The sequence below is a fragment of the Herpailurus yagouaroundi genome, unplaced genomic scaffold (assembly GCF_014898765.1).
Source record: "Herpailurus yagouaroundi ecotype Mexico unplaced genomic scaffold, PumYag 159, whole genome shotgun sequence".
Taxonomy (NCBI): domain Eukaryota; kingdom Metazoa; phylum Chordata; class Mammalia; order Carnivora; family Felidae; genus Herpailurus; species Herpailurus yagouaroundi.
In genome coordinates, this window is record NW_024412400.1 from 7375553 (window position 1) to 7399443 (window position 23891).

The window sequence follows — 23891 nt, forward strand, 5'->3', positions numbered from 1 at the left end:
CTCCTTCGCGGCGCCGGAAAGCACTAACGTCGCAAAAGGCTCCGCTGGATTAGGCAGCCCATTCACCCTTCCGCTTAGCTTTCGCTGTCATTGGCTGGCAGCGGAGTATATAAAGACGTCACTTCCGGCCGCCGGCCTTTTTCCGCGCTACCCAGAGAGGGGTCCATACGGCGTTGTTTTGCGTGAGTCCCCTGTAGGGTTCCCGGTGTCCCCCAAATAGTCCCAAAGGACTTAAATAGCCTTCCGCTGGAGTGAGGGGTGCGAGGGCTGGGGATGGGAGCCAGCAGGCAAAGCGGGTCTATTTCCGGCTCCGCGCCCAGCCGCCCGCACGTGGCCGAACTCGGGCCCGCGGGTTCCCACAGTGTCCCCGGAGCGCGCGGAGGTCGTGCTGGAGCCAGGGCACCGGGTGAGGGTGCGGGCCGGGCTGCGGCTGGGCGGCCGTGGCGCAGCAAACAGGATCAGCGTACCGCGCTGCAGTTGCTTCGGACCCCGGCGTTCGGCCGGCCGTGAGCTCAGGCCCCGGTCCCGGTTTACGACAGCTATTTGGGCTGCTTGGTGTATCCCGTTCGCGTTAAGATACCTGGCAAGGGTTTGCAGAAAATCAGTTGTGACCGTAGAGAGAAATAATTGAGAAGCGCCCTGCCTTCAATCCGCTTGAAAATAAACTTGTTCGCATCTGGTTATTTTTGCTCATCGGTAACTCGACTCCCGGTTGCCCCCTGGAATGTTAAGTGGCAAATCACCGTTTTCATTTTGCTTAATTATTTGGGTGTTTTTCCCATCTCCACGCACTCAAGATGTGCCGCAATTGTGTAATGTGTGGGATTGGTCTGTTCTGTTGGGTCTTTTTCCATTACACTACTGTAAAAGGTGTGGTCCTTGGGCTGTGTTCAAATAGGTTGCTTGGCTCGCCAGGGTAGTTAGAATGCACCTGGTCCCATAACCCACTGAAATGAAATGAAAATAGCTGGATGGTTAACCATTGTTTTCCAGGTTCCCGTCGTAACTTAAAGGGAAACTTTCACAATGTCCGGAGCCCTTGATGTCCTGCAAATGAAGGAGGAGGATGTCCTCAAATTTCTTGCCGCAGGAACCCACTTAGGTGGCACCAACCTTGACTTCCAGATGGAACAGTACATCTACAAAAGGAAAAGTGATGGTCAGTTGTTGCTTTGATTTGGGAGGGAGGGCATTCCAACTAAGTAATAAATGAAACCAGATGTCTACATCGGAAGTAAGCTTTGAGACTTAAGTGAACGTAGGGCACCTGGTCAACTCAGCTGATACAGCATGCATCTCTTAATCTTAAAAAAAATTTTTTTTTAAATTTTTTTTTTGCAAAAAACAAAAGCGTACTGGTGGTTTTTGGCAGGACCGCTTTCTGGGCTCCAGTGCAAGAGTATGTCACTTGATAGTTTCTGGGACTTAGGTTGGGCCACGAAGGAGCTGTGAGATGTATAAATGATGAGGAAGCTCATTAGTTTATCTTCCATAGCGTCTTGTATTTCACAGGTACTGAAAGCAGGTTCATTTGAATTTTATTTTTTTTAAGATCTTTGTTTTTGAGTAATCTGTACTTAATGTGGGGCTCAAACTCCTGACCCCAGGATCGCATGTTCTAACTGAGCCGGTCAGGCGTTCCCTTCGTTCAACTGAATTCTGAGAGTAAAGTTGAGCAAGAGCTAAGACCTTAATGAGGAGGCTTGGAAGGTACTAGAAAAGGGAAGGTAGGTTGTGAAGACTTTGGAAGGTATGTTGGGCAAGGCAGTGCTTCGAGCTCAGATGGAGCCACTGAAGAACTTAAGCCTGGGGGTTGTGTGCTGTGAAGCAGTTTGGGGTGAAATCTGGCATTGAGACAGGTTGTAAGGAAAGTGGGGCTGGAGACCAGGAGGTGGGTGAGAACTTACAGGAATCTGGATGGGGCCTTGATGGAGGCTTAGGGCAGGAAAGGACCAAGAAGATGCACTTTGTCTACCGAATTAAGGCTGCACACTATTAAAGCTCAAGGTGGAGGCCAGCCTTGGCCGATGAACTTCTGAGTGTCGGAAGTGTGCTAGATAAATTGCAGGATTTTCGCTAACACCAGTAGAGCCTGCCTCTATGACTGGAGATTGATAGTACTCGCTGCCACATTCGGCCTTTTAGAACAAAGTCCACTTGAAAATTAAGTCTGGTACTACAAAGCTTTCTGCCATCACCTAGGTATCTACATCATCAATCTGAAGAGAACCTGGGAGAAGCTTCTGCTGGCAGCTCGGGCCATTGTTGCCATTGAAAACCCAGCTGATGTCAGTGTCATATCATCCCGGAATACTGGCCAGGTTTGGAAACAATATGCTTGGTTTTTAGAAATCTTGAATTGCCTGGATTCATTGTTTTTGGTTTACACGCTACTTGGCATCTGGTAGAATGTTGAGCTTTGTTTTTCCTGTGTGTTTTCTTGTGCCGCTAGGTACTGACATAATCCTGTAAAAATGGCTTATCACGTGTCTCTGTAGTCAGACCTTTCTCTTGACGAAGATGAAACACTGGGTCCAAGCTTTGGTGTCAACTCCAGGATTTTTCAGAAAGGTTTCCTAACAGGGTGCCAGTCCTCATCCAAGTCAAGCAAGAGTAGAAATCTTTGCTAACATAAATAACTTAGTTTTTGTAATAGCCAATGGGTAAAACTTGTATTGCCCCATTTCTGTTTTGACAATTCTGTTTTTCTGTGGAGAAAACCAGTGGATTCCTTAAAAATTGATTATGGTTGAGCCTTGCACAGCACGGTGGACTAGGGGCACCAACCCCAACGTGGTCAAAAATCTGTTTTAGCTTCTGGCTCCCCCAAAACTCAGCTGTTAATAGCTTTCAATACCTTTGGAAGCCTTACTGATAGCCTAAGTAGTCAATTAGCACGTTTTGTATGCTGTATGTATTACATACTGTATTTTAAAGAATAAGCCAGAAGGGAAAATACTGTAGAGTGCTGTTAAAAAAAACCACATGTAAGTGGCCCTGAAGAGTTTAAAACATGTGTTCAAGAGTCCACTACAGGGGCGCCTGGGTGGCGCAGTCGGTTGGGCGTCCGACTTCAGCCAGGTCACGATCTCGCGGTCCGTGAGTTCGAGCCCCGCGTCGGGCTCTGGGCTGATGGCTCAGAGCCTGGAGCCTGTTTCTGATTCTGTGTCTCCCTCTCTCTCTGCCCCTCCCCCGTTCATGCTCTGTCTCCCTCTGTCCCAAAAATAAACGTTGAAAAAAAAAATTAAAAAAAAAAGTCCACTACAGGAGGTTTAGCAAGGATTTCATTGACCCCAATTCTAATTTGAAAAAGATGTTTGACTTGGATTTTGACAGATGTTTAAATCGTGTAGTAAGACAGGTTCGTTTGTATTGTTTAGGTTGACCATAAAATTGATTGCCACGAACCGAAGATGTGTTTTGCGCAGGGGGTTATTCTCCAGAGGCTGACTTGTATCAGGACCCCTAGTTTGTTGCACGGTAGAAGACTTCAGGATTGCTGTAGAATGGACCCAGTGACCACTCTCATGGCTTTCCTCGGCAAAGATTTACTGAGCATCCGTATTGGGCAGGCAGTGTTGCAGGGGGCTTGGGATGTAGCAGAAAAACCGTAACTCTGCCTTTTTTAGGGATGCAGGAAATAAGTTTTACGGGGTAAAAAGGAAGGGTATGTTGCTGTGGTGCATAGGGTAGCTGCGATGGAATTCGGCCAGAGCAGAGAAGTGCTTATTGGTGTGTCGGGCGCTGTTGTGTGCTGTGTTGACTCGTCACGGCCCCGTGAAGAATGTGGAAGCATACGAGTGACCTGCCCGGTTCTTGAAACCAGCCGGTGGGAGTGGGGAGAGCATTCCAGACAGGATCAGAGGGTGGGGCGTGCTTACTGTTTCTGGGCCCCAGTTCTGCAAGTAGTTGTCGGGTAACGTGGAGGACAAAGAATTACTGGGTGTCTGAAGTGCTTTGATGTTTTCACTGTTGGAAGGGAGCCGCTTCGGCAGTTACAGACCCGGGTGTCGGCACACGGACGCTTGGGGGAGTTCCTGCGATGCCATTTCTTGAGCGCTGGTAACTCTCGATGTTCGTTCTTCAAGCGAGCTGTGCTGAAGTTTGCTGCTGCGACCGGAGCCACTCCTATTGCTGGCCGCTTCACTCCCGGAACCTTCACTAACCAGATCCAGGCAGCCTTCCGGGAGCCCAGACTTCTGGTGGTCACCGATCCCAGGGCCGACCACCAGCCTCTCACCGAGGCGTCTTACGTTAACCTGCCTACCATCGCTCTGTGTAACACAGACTCTCCTCTGCGCTATGTGGACATCGCCATCCCTTGCAACAACAAGGTAATAACGCTGTGACGTCACCAGAGCTCACGGGAGCGCTACGGAAACAGCTGGGCATTCCTCTGCACATTGTTAGAGCTTGGAGTTGAGGCTCTGGCCGATGAACTCACAAGTGTAGGTAGTGTGCTACACGAGGGGCAAGTCTTTCGCTAACACCACAAGGGTCTCTGGCCCAGTGAGTGGAGTTTGATAGTAATTCTTGCTACAAGTATAATTCGAGTGTGTCAGAACTTTAAGGAGAAATCATTTAAGTGGCGTGTGTGTTCGTCTGCTCTTCTCCGTATTTCTTAACTGCTTGGGCCTCTCGGGCATTACTAGGCCTTTCTGTTTTCAGAGCAACTGGATGAACTGCTATGAAATCCTAAAAAGGTGGGTTGCCTGTGATTCAAATTGGCCCGGTTTCCTGGGTCTCAAAACCCTGGTTCCGTGTAAGAATCCCCCAAAGAGATGTTTTAATAGCAGTATCCGTGTCCAGGCACTCACAGGTATTTCATTTCATGGGTGGAGTCTTGATAGTTGTGTTTTAATCCCCCTGGTTCCAGTGACCACCAAGATTGAGACGAATTTCTGGAGTGCTCTGTTAGAAGTACACTCTGCAAACCAAGAGACGGGTCTCCTGTCTCTTGGTACCAAGGACCTGGATGATGGGACAGATGGGTGGATGGGGGAAGGACGTGCTGTTGGGGATTGACCAAGCGTCACTTGTTAACACCTGGCGCTCCCGCAGGGAGCTCACTCGGTGGGTCTGATGTGGTGGATGCTGGCCCGGGAAGTTCTGCGCATGCGTGGCACCATCTCCCGTGAACACCCCTGGGAGGTCATGCCTGATCTCTACTTCTATAGGGATCCTGAAGAGGTAAGTTTGCTCCCCAAAGGCTTGTGGACACGTAAGTAAATCAGACCTCCTGGTTTGTGCTCCAGAAGTAAAATTTACTGGTCCCTGTACGCTTTGTCTTCACCAGATTGAAAAGGAAGAGCAGGCTGCTGCCGAAAAGGCTGTGACCAAGGAGGAATTTCAGGGTGAATGGACTGCTCCAGCTCCTGAGTTCACTGCTACTCAGCCTGAGGTCGCAGACTGGTCCGAAGGCGTGCAGGTGCCCTCCGTGCCTATCCAGCAGTTCCCCACTGGTACGGGTCCTGATGCTTCAGGCTGGTTTTCATCCCAGTGTGCTATATAGCTGAGCTGCTAACTTGACAGATTGTGGAGTTGGGGTGTTTTTGAAGTGGTTTGGCCTCCATTGTTTGTCCTTTGAAATGTGTATCTGGTGGGATTCAGGGCACGGTGCTGGGTGGGGGTAGGGTGACGAGAACACTGAAGGGGCCTGACTGTTCTTTGGTGTTTCCTTAACAGAGGACTGGAGCGCTCAGCCCGCCACTGAAGACTGGTCTGCAGCCCCCACTGCTCAGGCCACCGAATGGGTGGGAACAACCACCGAGTGGTCTTGAGCTGCTCTTCTGCGGAGAAGCAAAATGGAAATAAGGTTGACGGAAAATAAACCGTTTCTATAAGTTGGGTCCATGTCTGTCCGTTTTGCATTCCAAATCAAGATGCCTGGGATTACTTCAGGTCTTGATGTTCCTTTTACTTCTAAAGCCCACTCTTTTTTTTCTATTTTTTTAAGTAAAATTTTGTTTTTTGATCATTTATTGTCAAGTTAGCTAACATACAGTGTCTACAGTGGCTTTAGGAGTAGATTCCTGTGATTCACTACTTAACATACAGCACCCAGTACTCACCCCCGTGAAGTGCTCTCCTCAGTTCCTGTCGCCGCGCCCCCCCGCCCCAAACCCCCCACTTCCATCAACCCTCGGTTCTCTGTATTTAAGAGTTTCTTAGGGCTTGCCTCCCTCTCTGTAACTTAGTTTTCCTTCCCTTCCCCTGTGGTCTTCTGTTAAGTACCTGTCTTTGACTTAATTTCATTTAGCATAATACCCTCCAGTTCTGTTCACGTTCCAAATGGCAAGATGTCATGCTTTTTCATTGCCAAGTAGTCCGTTGTACGTATACACATCTTAAAGTCCACGTTAGTTAGAAGACAGTGCTGCTTTCTTGGGAGTTTCCCTGCACTTCCCTTTTGCGTAGGGAACAGCTGTTGTGAAAGCAGATTTAAATAATTGTAAATAGGTGGTAACCCTGGAAATATTTTTCCCTAGGTCCGACCCAGTATTCTTGTATTACCATCTGCGTTGGTAAATTGTGTCGAGTCAGTTCTGAAGGAAATTGATTCTCCGTCACCACCCTGCTGTTGTGCCAGTTACGCAGCCAAACCTTGGATAACATCTGGCATTTGAAAAGCCTGCCTAGGGCCCGGGTGGGATGCCTTCTACTCTGGAGCCACCAGAGGGCCCCCAGCCTGTCACCAGGTCAGCTTGCCTACAGGTTCTAGGAGGGTTTTATGGGTGTATGGAAAGGGCATTAGATGATGTTCTCCATATTTGCCATTTACTACACATTTTCAATTGTTTAAAATGTCTAGCAGCTTTCCTGATTTCACGATAACATTTGACCCATTAAAACAAGGGGAATCCCTGGGTGGCTCAGTCGGTTAAGCGTCAGGCTCTTGGTTTTGGCCCTTGTCATGATCTCAGCTTTGTGGGTTTGAGCCCCACATTGGGCTCTGCACGGGCAGTGCTGAGCGGAGCCTTCTTGGGATCATCTCCCTCTCCACCTTCCCCCACTCACGTGCCCAGTCTAACTTTAAAAAAAAAAAATGAGAATGGAGAAATAGGGTGGGCCCAGGTTTTGAGGAGCCTGAGTTTACATCGGTTCACTCCCCTCTTGGAAGAGCTGTGTGTGTTCACGTTCCCTTATTCCCAGGGCTCCTTCCGGGGTGGAGGGGCAATGAAGGGATCCCGTAGCCCAAGCATCAGTAGCTTCGTGGGGATTCTGTGCTGACTGTTCAGAGCAAGGACGCCTCTGCCGTTGGCCTGCCAAGCTCTGATGTGCTTAGACCTTGAACCCGTGGCACTTTCAAGTACTGCCAAACGGTCAGCCCCACCAATTCCTGGATTCAGGATGGCTGGGGTGAGGGACAGGTGCGGGAGGAGCACGGGGAAGACCTTAGGTTCAGAGGAGGCGTGAATGGTGCTAAGAGCTCATTTATCAGATTCTGCGGTGGAGGAGGTGGAGGAGGCTGTTCCCGAAAGGACTAGGAAAACACTAGGTTTCCTGGCAATTCGGTCTGTGTTCCAGAAAATAGTCCTGACATCACTTGCTGACTGGTAACTGCTGGCCCAGCTCCCATCCCTACCCTCAAGCCGTGTGTACTAGGGGTCCGTGCCTTCCAACATGGGCACCTGTCTGCATTGCTTTTGCTCCTTGCTCTGGCCCTTGCCTCCTGGCTTCCCACAGCAGTTCCACAAACAGCCTTTTCCCCCTAGAATCTAAGTTCTTCAACTTGAAGCCCAGACTGAAAAGACCAGAGACGGGATTCCCTTGGCACAGTTGGTTGATGCCCAATGTGATGCAGCCAGATCCCAGATGGAATTTCTCACAGATCCTACTTGGCCTCACACCCTCCTCGCTGCCTCCAGGAGAATTAGATTCTGTTCCTCATGTCAACTGAGATTCTGCCCCAACCCAGGACCTAAGGTGGCCCAGACCTAAGTCACTCCACTCCGGGCCAATACGGCTGCAGGCCAGTGCCTTTGAGCCAGCCCGATGTGGAAAAGCATCTTAAACTAATTCAAACACCCAGTTTTCGGCTCAGTGGTGCCTACCTGATGGTCAGTGCCCGAGCGCTGCTGAATCTAAGTGACTAATCTCCCCCTCCAAGTGTTCACCCTGCTACCTGCCACTGGGGCTTTCCCCCATGGGCGTTGGCAGCCTTGAGTCTTCAGGGACTACTACTGGATCAAGGAGGGAGACCCCTCCCTCCCCGGTACTGCGCTTGAGTTGGCCGGGTGGGCCGCCTCTAGTCACCCAGGCACGGTCTTCCCAGACAGATCTCTTGTCCCGCCTGACCCTGGAAACTGCTGTGAATAATACACGGCTTTTTTCTTTATTGTGGAAACAATGCTTAACCTGTGGCGATTAAGCCTCCGGCTTCAGGATTTTCTTGTTCTTACCACAGCTTCCAGCTCTGGATGCACGTCTCGGGTTTTGTCTTCTAAACTCATAGAAACAATTCCATACAGAGGTCTGTAGAGTTTCCCCCTTCCTCCCCCCGCTTTCCTAAGTACCTTGGGGACTTCTCCTTCCCTGGTGTCGTGTCTTGCATCCCAGTGCAAGGGCAAATTGGCATCCCCACTGGATTCAGCCTAATACCGAATCTGACACTTGGGAGATAGCACTAAGCACTCTGAACAGAGCAAGTGGTTAAGAATAAATGGTAGGGATTACTGAGCGTTTAAGAAGGAGCTGGAGAGGCAAACTCCATTTGGCAAGCCTGAGGCTCCCACCAAGGCTTGAGGTGCCCACTCTCTGGCGCCTTGTCCAGTGGCACGTGGCTCAGCACAGGCAGCTGCGTCACCTGCTTTGAACTTCACTAGGGTGTTAGTCGTTCCCCTACATCAGAGCCGTGGGCTCATGTGGCGTTTCAGGAACGGGCTGCGCTCCCTGAGGTTGGCTTGGGTTGTGGTCTTCTGAGGAGTGGGCGGGTGAGACTGGGTCTGGTCTGGGTCATGGCCGAGCACGAAGGACACCCTCATATATCCCAGTGACCCGTGAAGGGACCCTGGCCATTGCATTACTCTTGACCTCATGTGCCGCTAGGTAGGATAGCAGAACCGGGCTTTGGAATCAGACACGCCTGAGACGATGAAAGCCCTGCTCAGCCCCTTCCTCCTGTGTGGCTCTGGGCAAGAGACGATGTCATCAAGTGGCCCAAGTGACTCCAGCATGGGGATATTCATAGGGATGTGATTCGGGGATTGCTGTGCACAGCAATTACCCTGGGTCCGGGCACGTAGTAAACATTCTCCGTGTCACATTGTCTTTTGTTAGTACAGAATTTAAAAATAATTTTTAATTGTCAAATGCACCATATATGCAGATGATGACAAAAGACATACTTGTATATCCTTGAGTAAGAATCAAACGAAGGCCTCTGCAATCCTTATGCAGGTTTTGAAACAGAAAGGTGCCAGGACCTGAGAAGGTTGCCGTGGGAACGTCCTGTTCCTTGTCCCGAGAAGTCACAGGGCTCCTCTCCTGCAATCCCTTGGTTCACTTGATTGTTTTAGCTAAGTAGGCCCTTTCAAGGATTGTTTCTAGTCTCCCTGTTTTTGAGCTTCCTGTAGATGGAAACATAGCATATCTTGTGTGATTTGCTTCTTGTCCTCAGTGTTATTTCTGTGCCTTTCATCCCCGTTGCCATGTTCCTCCAGAGTCGACCATGACATCAATATCCTGAATGACCATTTGGGTTATTTCCATGTTCTGGCCATTGTCAGCACAGCTCCTTTGAACATTTTTTGATCCCAGTGCACCAAAATTTCCCCACAGTGGCCTTCAACTCCAACTTCACCAGATAACGTCAGATGGTTTCACAACCGTATACAAAATCCTATAAAAACATAGCCACAAACCTCAGTAACTTCTCTTGAAGACACCGTCCTTTCCTCAGTGGTCAGAACCCCTGCCTCTCAAAGTCCAGGGTCCATCCATGCAGGATCCCATGGCCTCCCTCTTCTACCCTCTGCTCTGTGAGTCAGTCCCTGGGCCAGTGCCCCACTGTCCTTCCTTTTTACTGGAATTTCATAATCTATTATGGCAACAGGTATGGCAATCCTCCTGCCTTCTTTTCTTCAAGAGGGTCTTGGCTATTATTGATCAGTTCCTTGTTATATATGTTTTTTAAAACAATTAGCACGGTTCTACTATAAACCCAGTTGGGATCGCATTGATTCTATAATTTGGGGCAGTGCTGACTGATTTACAGCATTGAGTTTTTTGATCCATGAACAACCTTTATCTCTTGCCAGTTTCTCATTTTATGTCCTTCCCTCAATGGAATTTTATAAGTTTTCCTGGAGAAGTTTTGGACATCTTCTGGTAAATTTATTCCTAGATACTCAAGATGTTTTAAGCTGTACCCCTTAGGAAACTACTCTTAGGGATCTCGTAACAACTTTATCCATATTCTAAATAATGTAGATATCCGATGGTAAATGTCACCGTTGCCATGGGGCTTCTGACCCTGCCTGAGCAGTCCAGACCTTTTGTGCAAGGCAAGGATGGCATTACTAAATTCCATCCATGAAAAACCGCCAAACCTCCAAGCCACACATTGTACTCCTTGAGTAGAGCAGAGCCTGTCATACTTCTGGTGCTAAGTGCAGCAGGCTTCATTTAGGAATAACCCAAGAATTAATCAGTTTTATCTCTGCCAAGAATCTCACGTAAAATCAGAATTCAACATTCAACAAATATTAAGGACTTACTCTAGACCAGACATTATGCTAAGCACTAGGGATAGAGTAGTGAATGAAATCAAAGCTTGGGACCTTGTGGCATATATTTTGATCGGGGAGGCGAGTCATTAGTTAACAAGGAAACCATTTTCTATGGGGACAGAAGTGATGGGAACACGGAGAAGTTTTGCCTAAAACAAGAATCCTAGGCATTAGGCTATAGAAAAGAGAAACAAATGGAGAGCATCGTGGGGGAGAATAAAAAAAGCGCGAAGAAACCCCTCTGGAAGGAGTCTCCACGCAGCTTCACCAAGTGGAGCTGAGAGAGGTTTACTCTTATGGGGGGCTGGAGGCCTTTACCAGAGGCCATCGAGTCTCTTGGAGCCCTTGCTATGCGAAAGGTGTAGATCTCCTGTCTGCCCCCCTGGAAAATTCACCTACATTTTTTCTCCCTTCGCCTTTAGATATGTCTGGAAATGAGTTGGGGACCAGGAAAAAATCTCTAACTGCATAGACATGTACCCCAGTTCTGTCCCCCGCTGTACCCTTAATGAAAGACAACGGCCCAGGGAGCACTTTCCCCTCTCCATGGCGGCTGGCTCAGCTCACACTGGCACAAGGCACACCCCACATCGCCAAGAAGTGCCCATGATCATGTCCCCAGCAAAAGGCCCTCCACCACCTACTCAGCCATTGACCTCTGTTTTCCCTTCTACCCAATGCCCTATCCTAACCCAAAGGTGTCTTCAATTTATGCTTTGCAAGAGAAAGGCGCAGCCTTCAGCCTGGGAAAGTAGTTCTCCAGAACATCATGGCCATACATACGACCGTGCCCGGGGCCTCACAGGCTTGTAAGCCTGAAGGAATGAAGGCTGGTTTGACATTTATTTCAAAATCCCTTATAGAGGACTTTTTGTTTTTGTTTTTGTATTAGTGTATATCATTTCATATGGTTAAGTAAATTGGTTTTCAAAACAATGTCTATGACTACTCTGCATTTGCAACTTAGAAATGAAGAAATATCACAATTTAAAAGAAACAGCAGATTTAACAATAAGACACTGTTGGAGAAAAGTCTGGTGAACTAGAAAAACATAGGAAGAAATTACAAGGAGAACAGAGGGACAGAAAATCAGAGAAGATACACAGAAGGTAAAATGAAAATGTCAAACATCTAGTTGGGAATTGCAGCAGGAGAGGAGAGAGAGAATGAGGAAAGTCGGTGTCGAAAAGGCTGAGAACTTTCTGAAATTCTCATGCATCCACAAATTCAGGAATCCCACTGTGTACCAAGTAGGATCAGTTTTTAAAAACGTATCCTTTACGTTGTGGAGGAATCATGGAAACACCAAAAATGAAAGTGTTCTTGAAAGCAGCCAAGGAGACAAGAATACCCGAGTGTTCCCATCAATGGTGACAGGAGACGGTCGAATGAGAAACATGAATGGTCCACCCAGCTCTGTTATCCAAGAACTGGGATAATCTAAAGACTTTCCAGAAAACGAAAAGTTAATAAGGGGGGCAAAAGTGATGCCAGAAGGAGGCTGTGGCAAGAGTGCTCGTGGTCCACCAATGTCCATCCTTCCTTCTTCCATAGTAATAGGTCCCCTGATTTTTGTAGCTGGGCGTAGACTGGGAAACTGGTACCTCAGATTACCCGGTGGTAGAATGTTTGGTCAGGTTTTATTACCTGCATTATTTTGGAGGGTGGACTACAATTTGATCAATTATGTAGCATTAGGGAAATGGTAGGAAAGATCCAGAATGATGGCTTATGTTGACCATCTTTTGACTGCTTTGAGCAAAGTCATGAGAGACAAGAACTCCAGCTAATTCTAGTCAGCCACTAAAGCAGCAATGGAAGGATCCAGAGTTTTGCTAATATAGGCACATTCTACCTCTGGTCTCCATATACAGATACAGATACTCCATATACAGATATTTCTGTATAACCAAGTCAAACAGTTACGAGCTATGCATCTGAAGGGGCAGACTTTAAAGGAGATAACATTCTCACTCTTTGGAAAGATGGCATGAAGGAAGGTGAGAGTAAAGTAGGATCCACGTGTTCTTTTCCATTACAAACCTACCATCAACAAGAAAGAAATCTGGTAAAATCAGATTATGGTAACAGGGCTTGGAACAGGAGCTCTCACACTCCCTGGTGGGCATATAAATTGGTACAGTTTGGCCTTATTTAGTAACATCCTTAGAGATGCATTCCTTGGTGGTAAACATTATTGAAACGAAGAAAGCATCCAATTTCTGGGGTAAAAACCAAAAAGGGGGAAAAAGCATTCAGTAAAATATATACAAAGAGCAGAGGGGGCATTTCGAAGATAAAGCGTTTCAATGTCTTTGTTAATAAGAGAGGTTAAAATGTCAACTTTAGAAGAATGTCGGGGCACCTGGGTGGCTCAGTCTGTCAAGCGTCTGACTTCATTCAGCTCAAGTCAGGATCTCACAGCTGGAGTTCGAGCCCCACATTGGGCTCCGTGCTGACAGCTCAGAGCCTGAAGCCTGCTTCGGATTCTGTGTCTCCCTATCTCTTTCTCGACACACCCCCCTCATACTCTGTCTCTCTCTCTCTCAATAAGAAACACTAAAAATAATTTAGAATAGAAGAATGTTTCTCATCCCCACTCATTATATAATGCTACCTTGCCACTATCTCATGGGTGGAATCTGTGTCCTCCTTTAACCTGGGTGGAACTTTGGCTCTGTCGACACTTGAGTGTTTGTGAGCAGAAGAAATGAAAAAGCAGCTTCACTTTGGGAAAGTTGGTTATTCCACAATAGACAGCTGCTGTGATGGAAAATCCTAGAGGCATTTTCACCACGGTCAGAAAGAAACGGATGCCCGCTATCGCCGCTCCTTTGTATCATAGCAATGAACTTCTCAGGCGATGCAGTTAGGCAATTATACACCACAAGAGCCAGCTGACTTTCCTACAGAATTGACGGTAAGCACTTCTCCGTGATATTTTAGCGTTCGTACCTATTCGTACCTATTGCATAGGTTAGTTATGTAATGAACTGTTACGTGGCCACCACGTAGTTTGTGTGTTTGTTTTCCTATTTTTCACATTTTACAAAATTTCTCCTTTTACAAACACAGCTATCGTGAAAATCCTTGCGGCTCGGGGACCACATGACAGGGACATTTTCTGAACTCGCAGGGTTAGTAGCGACAAAAGAGAGTTCGGGGTTCAGAGTATCATCGCCCACCATACAAAGCACTGACTTTTGTTAACCTGATTCATGGTTGTTTCTTTGCCTTTCACCTTAGGTGGAGAGCAATTGCTGACCTGTTTTGATTTCAATATCCAGGGAGAGGCGGCAAGGCTCACTGCTTTGAGCATTTCGCCATGCCACGAGAAATGGGTCTTGGTAGGGGCGCCTGGGTGGCTCAGTCGGTTAAGCGTCCGACTTCGGCTCAGGTCACGATCTCGCAGTTTGTGGGTTCGAGCCCTGCGTCAGGCTCTGTGCTGAGAGCTCGGGGCCTGGAGCCTGCTTCGGATTCTGTGTCTCCCCCTCTCTGTGCCCCTTCCCTACTCATGCTCTGTGTCTTTCTGTCTCTCAGTAATAAATAAATGTTAAAAAATATATATATTTTAAAGGAAATGGGTCTTGGTAGCATACGATCCCCTCTACCGGCAATAATCTGTGCCTAAGGTGATCAAATAAAAAAGCCACTGCCTGCCAGTGCTGCAAAAACAAAGAGAAAAATACTGTAAACTCTTACACCTTGTAATTTTGCTACTCAACGATATTTGCTGAAAACAATGTGCTCTTCCTTGAGCTAGGAACATGGGATCTGACAAAGAGCTAGTAACATTCCCTACCCTCCAGGAATTTACCCTGCAATTTGGAAAGAAGACAAATAGAAAGGCATTTATCATGTGAAGGCACTAAAAAGCAGAGAGAGAGAGAGAGAGAGAGAGAGAGAGGGAGAGAGAGATCTATACCACTTCTTTTTTTCCTGTAAAACGGTTGGTTTATGAATTAAAGATGCAGTACTTAAGAAAAACCTTCCATTTGCTTTTTCAAAGAATTTGTATCTTTCACCTTACCCATGCCTGTAATAGAGACTACCATCTAAATTGGGAGAGTGGAGGAATTTATGGCTTTAGTTCATCTAAACCCACAAACCCAAGCAGGGCACCTGACAGGTCACTATCAGTCATCCTGTTAACCACAGGAGGGCAGAGGAACGCTGTGTGTGTCGTTTCCTCGCTAGTATTTTCCAAACCCTGGTGAGGATCTGTGCCTTTCCCACCATCTGAGATCTGGTGCTCAGGACCAGAACGTGACACCCGGTGCTTAAAACGTGGCTTCTCACCTGTCACTCGGGCTCTCACCTTCACAAGGGATCCACCAAGAGACAGGTCAAAGGCCGGGGGGAAAGCGTCCCTTTTGTGACAGGTTCACAAGGAATTGCTTGGAACCCCTCGTATCTTGCCAGTGATGGGCAATCCGAGGGGCTCAGTATCACCAGAGGACTTCCTCCAACTCAGATGAGCGGGACATTCACAATGAGAAGGCGTGGTTGGGAACGGGCGTCTTTCTCAGCACACCTTCTTGAGGCTGAGAAGGACATACTGTCCCATTCCGGTTGCCATCCCAGTCTGAGCAGGCCCAGAATGACCCTCTCTTGGGTTGCTTTTTCTTGTCTGTCTTAGACGATTTCATTTCGTTCGAACCTTCCAGGACCCACGCTAGTACATTACTTACCATAGCACAGACCCCAACCTGTTGTTAAAATGCCATCTACCATTGTTCAGGAGACCAGCACCTTAAATATGAGACTGAAAATTTTCAGTGAAGTAAAGAATATCCAGTTTTGGGGCGCCTGGGTGGCTCAGTCGGTTAAGCGTCCGACTTCAGCTCAGGTTACGATCTCGCGGTCCGTGAGTTCGAGCCCCGCGTCGGGCTCTGGGCTGATGGCTCAGAGCCTGGAGCCTGCTTCCGATTCTGTGTCTCCCTCTCTCTCTGCCCCTCCCCCGTTCATGCTCTGTCTCTCTCTGTCTCAAAAATAAATAAAACATTAAAAAAAAATTAAAAAAAAAAAAAGAATATCCAGTTTAACTCTGCACAAAGAACCTGGTGTGTATTATACACATCCCAGATTGAGGTCTGCTTTTGTGGAACAACCCAGATAAATCTAATTGAGTTCTTGTTCTTGCCTTCTAAGGAATCCCCTTGGGCAGCAGCGTAGCCACTCCACTTGGGAGGTGACAGCTCATTACCACTCTGGAACTCCCCTGGGGTGTCCCCCTCTCAAAGTCCTTAGCTCAAGGGGCTTTGGAAATATTTTCCAAGGTGAGAAATCCTTATAAGAGAATGAACTAAATTTCTCATAAAAACTGAAAGAAGTTTGGAATCAATGAGGCAAATAAAAGGGCAGTTAAACTGCACATTACCACTTGGGATGGAAAATAGAAATTGGCCCTTAGGAACGAGACCAGGTTCTATGACTTCTAATCTGGTTCCAAAAGCTATTTCCAGTGAGGAGTCCTAAACATGTTTTGCGTTTTTTTTTTTTTAATCATTTATTTGTTTCTTTAAATGTTCATTTATTTTTTGAGAGAGAGATAAAGCCTGAGCGGGGAAGGGTCAGAGAAAGAGAGAGGGAGACACAGATTCCAAAGCAGGCTCCAGGCTCTGAGCCATCAGCACAGAGCCCGACGCGGGGCTCGAACCCACGAACTGTGAGATCGTGACCTGAGCAGAAGTCGGACGCTTAACTGACTGAGCCCCCCAGGCACCCCCCTAAACGTGGCACCTAAAGGGCAATCTTCCTGTGCAAGTGCCATCTGTAGTTTAAGGGTCAGTCATGAAACTCGACCCGTATTTCACAGAACTTTGCTAACACACTGGACCCGCTTTTGGAATGGCCAAGCTGCTCCTATCAGACGATCTCGCACGGATAACTATTAAAATCTCTGTGGGGGAAATGTCAAAAACTGTTGCTGTAAGACACTAAAAAAAAAAAAAAAAAAAGTAAGTGGAAAGTGGATCCTGGAAGGGAGTTGACCCCTACAAGAATGAAGCCACTGGATGAGTTTTCCATTTTTTGTAGCCGTTATCTTTTGTTAACCTCAGTCCACCGGAGCAGGACAGCTAAAGCTGGAATCGAATCCGGCGGTCTTCCAGCAGGAGTCGTGAGAACTAGTTGGAGGCAATTTAGCTAAAGTACCTGTAACCCCACTGGCACCTACTGGCCATCATCTCCTGCAAAGAAAGGAATGCATTTTCTGTCCATGTTCTCACACATGCAAGGATGGGAATGTGTACCCGAGGCCGTTCAAGGACAAAGGACATCTTTGTGAAATGACCAGCTACAGGAGGTACAGCACGTGGCAGGCATCCAGCGACTGTTTCCTTCCTTCTCAAGAAAGAGTAATAACATTCTTAGAGTTCAGATGTCACCTCCCCAAATTCCTCTTTGGGTCTCTTCTCTGGGCTTGGTTATTGTCTAAAAAAAAGAAGGGCGTCTGTCTACGGATGCTGGATCTCAAGTGTAAATCCCAAGTCCAAGTGACTGCTGGGGAAAAAGAACAGCAAGAAGGAGTTTGGTGGGAAAAGTAGCTTTGGGGGGACACTTAATATTTGAAGGAAAAAGGACCCAGTGACCGACAAACAGCTAAGGCTTCTTCTTTCATCCAGAAACAGGCAGTGGTAGGATAAAGGCATCGAACCTTGGGCCACCTTCGGAGGATTTAAGGGTCGTCCCTGTCCCGGCTACCGTCACAACTGGGCCTTCATAACTCTATCATCGGTGTTGACGTTCATGCATTTGTCTGTTTCCACGGCGTGGGCTTAGGAAACTCACCTGTCCCGCCTCTGTGGTGGCTAAATCCACTGGTGAAGGGCTAAATCCAACCGCGTCTGTCAAGGTCTTTGTCAGACAAGCTCTTGGTAGAAGCGGCCAAGTCTGGTCTAAGCCTGGACGTGGGGAACCCTTTACTCAGGAGCTGCGTGTTGGGGATCAGGACACCTCAGGGTTTTCACGGCTCACACGATCCCTTTGTTCTAAGTCACTGAGGTCAGCCCTCGGTCTTCAGTGTTCCAGCCACAAGCGGGTAGCCCGTGAGCGAGCACTTGGCTGGGCAGCCGGCGAGACCTTCTGAGCACTCGCCCTCGGCCAGTCCGGGAAGAGCCCGCAGGAGGGAAAAGACGTGGTGGTGGGCCTGGGCTAAGCGCTCTCCTAGGGACTCACCTTCTGGAGGAGTGAGATGGTAAAGCAGAGGGTGGAGAGAAGGTTGACTCTCTTCTCTTTAGGGCCCGGATCCGGGGCCCCTTTTCTTAGAAAGGCAAGCTCAGGAGCGCCGCAGAGAGAGAATTATTGTAAAGTTGACGTCCTGAGTGAACTCCTGAACGCGAAGTCAATCGAATGGGAGGACCATTTTCCGAGACCTCGCCCTGATTCCTCCTCCCGCTTCATTTTCAGTCTTCAGAAGGGCCTGGGCTGAGAGATCAGCCTGAGAGAAGGCTGGCCCGGTGAGTCAGCCCTGCGAGTGGCCGGAGCAGAGCACGGAGCCACGGAGAGAAGAAGGGGACACTGGGCGCCCCCAGCTCTCAGGGTCGCACACTGTACTGCTGACGTCTTCCAGACTCTCCAGGGTTATCTTCTGAAGTCAACATCTGGATGGGGCACTCAGACCCCTGCAGTGACTGTGGATGAGGAAGGGGACCTGTCCAAACATGTCTCATGAGGGGCGCATGGGTGGCTCAGTCCATTAAACGTCTGACTCTTGATTTTGGCCCAGGTCACGATCTCCCAGTTTGCGAGTTCAAACCCAGCACCGTCAGCACAGAGCCTGCCTGGGATTTCTCTCCCCCACCCCCTCTGCCCCTCTCTGGCTTGCGCTCTCTCAATAGTAAGTAAATATTAAAAAAAATTTTTAACATGTCTTATGATAAACTTTTTTAAAAACTAAAACAAAAATTAAAAAAACCAACCCTGTCTTAAGGCACAGAGGAACTTGTCACCTTGAAGATTCTCATCCTGCACTCCCAGAGATTCCTGGCAATTCCCGGGACTCCATATTTCCAAGAGGTTCTCCAGGCCATTCTGACACAGGGGGCTCCATGTAAAAAAATAATAATAATTGGGGAAATGCTTTTTTAGAAACTCTCATGTGGAGGTGCTGTGACAGGTCTGGACAGAGAGGTGGAAGAGGGAAGAGTGGGGAGAACAAATAGTTTGAATAGTATACAAGCCGTCTGTTGCTACAGGGCACTGTACCTCAACTCAGTAACACTTGAAGTCGAGATTCCGCCGGGTGCTTCCTCTGGTCCGGGCCAGGCTCAGCAGACCTGGGCTGGGCTTCCTCACATGTCTGGGGTCAGGCGGCAGGACGGCTGGGAGCTGGATCATTCCTGATGGCTTCTCTCTCAGCCGGGTCTTTATGGGCACCATGCCATGTATCAGAAGAGTCAGGGTTTGCTCGAATGGAGGGAGGCAGGTTTTCAGGAGGAGCAGGCAAGTTCTGAGTTTCCTTTTGCATCACCTTTGCTATTGTCTTATTGGCCAAAGCAAGTCCCCTGTCCAAGCCCAGTCTCAAGATGTGAAGGTTCCCCAAGTCTGGGTACAGGAAGGCATGAGCACATGCAGGGGCCGCGGTGACCCCGTGGAGGGATGAGAGGAGACAAAAGGCAACTAACCGTAAGATAAAAAATTAGGGAAGTTCCTGAGATTGGGCGGCACAGGGGATCCGGGCCCTGACCTCAGGAAGCAAGCAGGGTGACAAAGGCCACTGGGATGCAGCTGCCCTGGGGGGACGGTTTCAGAAAGCAGAGCTGTCAGAAGCCGAGGTCAGAGAAGTTCCCTGCCTCAGTCCCCCACAGCCTCTAACACTGGAGCCTGTGCTCAAACAGGTCGGGAAGGGCGCACAGGAATATGGGGAACTGAGTGCAGTCCCCTATCCCTCGCGGCCCCGCACGGCATCTCGCGCTCCCGGCAGGGGGGGCCCTGGACTTACAGCGACCTGACATCCCCCCTCCCCCCCATCCCCCCGCCCAGGACATGCCAGGGGGCTCCCTGCGCCACCACACCTGCTCCTTGCCCCGGGGGCGCCCTCGCCCTGCAGACCACAGGGGCACTGAAGCCGGGGGCTGCTCCAGGGCACCACGGTGCTCCCTCATCTGCCGGGGCCTTGGCGACTGGGGGCTCCCGTTGGATTCCTCCTCACTCCAGGTCCAGGGCACCAGCGGGCCCCCCTGGCGCCTACCCTTTGGACCCCACCTTCCAGCCCTGTTTGTCTCGGGCCACCCGCACTGAGCGCAGGCCTCCCTCCCTCAGTGCTCTCAGCAATTGTCTACAGTAGCCCCCAATCCCCAAAGGCCCCCACTCAGTTCACAAGGGCACCCAGCCAATCCCCAACGACACCCAGTCAGCCCCCAAGTAAAGCCAGCCCATCCCCAAGGGTTCTGGGTCAGCCTCCAAAGGCCCCCAGTCAGCCCTTAAAGGCCTCCAGCCAGTCTCCAATGGCACCCAGTCAGCCCCCAAGTGAATCCGGTCAATCCCCAAGGGTCCCCAGTCAGCCTCCAAGGGTCCCCAAGGGTCCTCCAAAAGTCTCCAGCCAGCACTCAGAGGCCTCCAGCCAATCCCCAACGACACTCAGCCAATCCCTAACGGCACCCTGTCAGCACCCAGGTGAATCCAGCCAATCCCCAACGGTCCCCTGCCAGCCTCCAAAGGCCTCCAACAGATTTCCAAGGGTCCCCAGCCAACCCAGATCAGCCTCCAGTAGCCCTCAATGACCCAGCATTCAGAATTTAATCTCCATCACTGGTGGGGTGGGGCTGGCGCTGGGAGGGCCCTAGGGGACGCTGTATTTAAGTGGGGGCAGGAAGGCTGTATTTAAGTTGCCGACGAGGAAGGTCTGCAGGGTGTTGCAGGCTGAGGGGAGGAAGGTGCTTGGAGAAGTCATAACTTGGGGGAGCCTCTCTGGTTAGCTAGTGTGCAGCTTAGAGCTGGGGGAGAGGGGCGTGGACAGCACTGGGTAGGAGAGTGGAAGCGGGTCAGGAGGCCTCTATGCTCGAATGGAGAGGGTCGAGTGGTGCAGTCAGATGTGTGGTGTGGAAGGAAGCTCTGCGGAGGGGGGGGGTGGGGGGGGGGGGGGGGGAGTGTGGGGGGTGGGGGTCAATGGATGAAGTTCCTAGGCAAGTCCAGGGTGGGAAGCTGGCCAGGAGATTGTGTGGCTGAGCGACCAAGGAGAGGAGGTGGCCTGGTTTAGAAGACGGTCCTTTCGGGTGGAGAATTGTGGACTTGTTTTTAAAACTATAAGAGGAACATACATCACAGACCAGTCGGGACAGTGGGGACAGGGCTTTGAAGACAGTGGGCCAAGGGTGAAGGGGGCTGAGTTGCCCCTGCCCCTACCTGAGATGGGGAAGCAGCAGTAAAAGAAGGTAGGGTTGTGGTGGGGAGGGGGGGTGGGATGCCGAGTTCAATTTGGGAACGTTTTGTTTGTAAGCAGAGATACCCTGAGCCCATCCAGGATTCACAGGGAGAGGGGTCCAGGCTGTGGACATGGGGGTCTGATATGGGCTGGATTGACCAACATGTACTGGAGCCACTGGATGAAATCAGAGAGCTGGGCTCAGCCCCGTCCCAGGGCCAGGTAGAGGGAGAGAAAGTTCCCAGGAGGCTGAGAGGGCCAGGCGAGAGAAGAAAATCCAAAGTAAAGGTGTCTTAAAGGCTGATGGAAAAAAAATCCGCTTTGGAATGGAGTTTGGAGTAGATATTCGGCCACACTCGTGAAAATCGAAATGTCATTCTACCAGGAAGAAATGTCATTCCTGCCAGGAAGACGGAGGGAGGGAGCAGTCTATCCCTGCAGGCAATAATAAGCGGTGTGTTGGGGAGAATTTAAAAGGAGCTATCGGACCAAGAGCGTGTCTGCTTCTAATTATCATTATTCAATAGGAGTTCTGACCAAAGGCCTTGGTAGAGTCCCCCCACTCTAGCCCCCCCCCCCGCTGCCTTAAGCCCCTCCGGCTGGGCACGGGGCTAGTGCTAACCTTACCGCTGCGTTGTTTGTAACAGGAACTCTGGGAACATCCTACATGTCCATCCACAGGGGAGAGGCAAAACCAGAGATGGTCCGTGCCTGTGATAAAAACAGGACATACGCCGGTTAACCAGGAATCCACATACCTATGTATCTGAAGAGATTCTAAAAACACTGCTGAACAAACAAAAGTATACGAATATAGTCACGTGGACATTTTTTTTTTTTTTTTAATGAAAAAATACCTCCTGGGGCGCCTGGGTGGTTCAGTCCGTTAAGCAGTTAAGCCTCCGACTCTTGGTTTCGGCTCAGGTCATGATCTTAGGTTCGTGAGATCGAGCCCCGCTTGGGATTCTCTCTCTCCCCACTCTCCCTGCTTGCGCTTTCTCTCTCTCTCTCAGATAAACTTAAAACAAAGACAACAAAACTCCTATGTATTAAGGGGTATATGTATGTGAATATAAAGCGTAAGGATGGGCCTGGAGAGAGACACCCCAGAAGCGGTTATACTGAGCAGGACTTGAGGGCACAGGGGTTTACAGCGATACCAAAGAGGATTTGAACTTCGATTTCCAACAAAGAAAATAGGCGGATGCAAAGTTACTGGTATAATTAAAAATGACACAATACTGGAAGTATTCCAGTTAACTGGAAGTAAACAAGTATTTTTTTTTAACTTTTGAAAAATGTTTTATTTATTTCTGAGAGAGAGAGAGAGAGCGCACAAGCAGGGGAGGGTGGAGAGAGAGAGGGGAACAGAGGATCTGAAGCAGGCTCTTTGCGGACAGCAGACAGCCAGATGCGGGGCTGGAACTCACACAGGGTGAGCTGATGACTGAGCCGAAGTCAGGGGCTTAACCCACTGAGCCACCCAGGCGCCCAAACAAGTATTTTTTTAAAAAGTACCTATGATGATGGGGCACCTGGGTGGCTCAGTCGGTTGAGCATCCGATTTTGGCTCAGGTCATGATCTCACGGTCGGTGGGTTCGAGGCCCGCATCGGGCCCTGTGCTGACAGCTCGGAGCCTGGAGCCTGCTTCGGATTCTGTGTCTCCTTCTCTCTCTGCCCGCCCCCCGCCCCCACTCTCTGTCTCTGTCAAAAATAAACATTAAAAAAAAATAATAATAAAAGTACCTATCATGGAAAAAGGCATAAGCCTCTTTACTCCCAGATTGGCAGGCTTTCAAGCAGGCCGAGGCAGGGTTCCCAGGGAGGTGGGAGCTTTGGGGCCCGTCTGCTCTGTTTGGAGTTACTTGGCTTCCACAAATATTGTGCTTTCAAATTTATCGAAGTTTTCTTTCTGATGAGGATTTGCTAGCAATGTAGGTCAGCTTTCTTAAAAGTTGGCAACAATGCCAGTCTCTGCAGGGGGATTTGGGTCCCCTTGATGACCGCTCCTCTGTCTACACTGGAGCCCCCACCGACCTCTGCAAAAGGCCGAGAACCTTTGTAGTCTATGCCCCAGAAAGGCAAAGAAAAGAGGGGGGCGTCTTCTTGATTATGAGCTGACTTGGAGCCCCCCTCCTGCCCTCCCCCAGCCTGGCCGGCATCCCCACTCATTCTGTCCTTTGCCCAGTTCTCCAGCTGCACGCAAGATCAAGGCAGCTGAAAGCCCAGCCTCGGGACAGGATGCCTCCACTCTGGAAGAGGCGTCTTCTGTCCTCTGGCGGCCACCTGCTCATCTACAGGCCTTGGAGGGACAGTGCGTGTCTGTGTGAGTGTCTTAAGTGTGTGGATGTGTGTTTGTCGGCGTGGCCGTCCTGGAGAAGCCGGCGTGTTCAGCGGAAGGAAGGGGAGAGGTCCTCAATTTAGCTGAGGGGACTGAGTATCCCAGATGCGGGGGCATGGGGGGACCCCAGGTGGAGACCTCTGAAGGGAGTGGAGGAGAAAGAGATGCTTTCGCCTTCCCTCGGACCAAGCTCACGGGGCTGCCCAGAGGGCTCCGGGAGAGGGCACAGTGGCCGACAGGCCCCAGGATGCTTACTGAGGCCTCAGAAACGTTTTCCCAGGGAAGAGAGCCCTTTCCTACCACCCGCCGTGCTGCGCCTGGGTAGTTTTTTAAAAGTGCCTTTGGAGGGGAGCTGGAGCCCTGAGTCTTGGTAGGGAGAGGGTCAAGTTGAAGCCTTTCCAACTCAACTGTGTGCCCAGGAATGGGAGGGTCACTCTTGGGGTGATCACAGC

General features: G+C 49.6%; 1 protein-coding gene and 2 non-coding genes across 3 annotated transcripts; all 3 read left to right on the forward strand.

Moving 5' to 3' along the window:
* The first annotated feature begins 81 nt into the window (after positions 1-81).
* Positions 82-5848, forward strand: RPSA (ribosomal protein SA). Its single transcript, XM_040479858.1, has 7 exons — positions 82-182; positions 994-1159; positions 2203-2321; positions 4089-4334; positions 5062-5190; positions 5297-5462; positions 5686-5848. Exons 2-7 carry the CDS (start codon positions 1027-1029, stop codon positions 5778-5780), a joined length of 888 nt encoding a protein of 295 aa, XP_040335792.1. The 5' UTR covers positions 82-182; positions 994-1026; the 3' UTR covers positions 5781-5848.
* LOC121034261 (small nucleolar RNA SNORA62/SNORA6 family) lies at positions 1985-2135 on the forward strand. Its single transcript, XR_005792342.1, has one exon. It is a non-coding gene; the product is annotated as a small nucleolar RNA SNORA62/SNORA6 family (small nucleolar RNA).
* Positions 4396-4544, forward strand: LOC121034260 (small nucleolar RNA SNORA62/SNORA6 family). Its single transcript, XR_005792341.1, has one exon. It is a non-coding gene; the product is annotated as a small nucleolar RNA SNORA62/SNORA6 family (small nucleolar RNA).
* Positions 5849-23891: the final 18043 nt, after the last annotated feature.

Bases quoted from the DNA above. Each gene is read 5' to 3' on its own strand.
- RPSA (XM_040479858.1), top strand. From the start codon at position 1,027: ATGTCCGGAGCCCTTGATGTCCTGCAAATGAAGGAGGAGGATGTCCTC. The intron at 2,322-4,088 runs GTTTGGAAACAA...TCGTTCTTCAAG, and splicing joins CATCCCGGAATACTGGCCAG to CGAGCTGTGCTGAAGTTTGC. The intron at 4,335-5,061 runs GTAATAACGCTG...GCGCTCCCGCAG, and splicing joins CCATCCCTTGCAACAACAAG to GGAGCTCACTCGGTGGGTCT.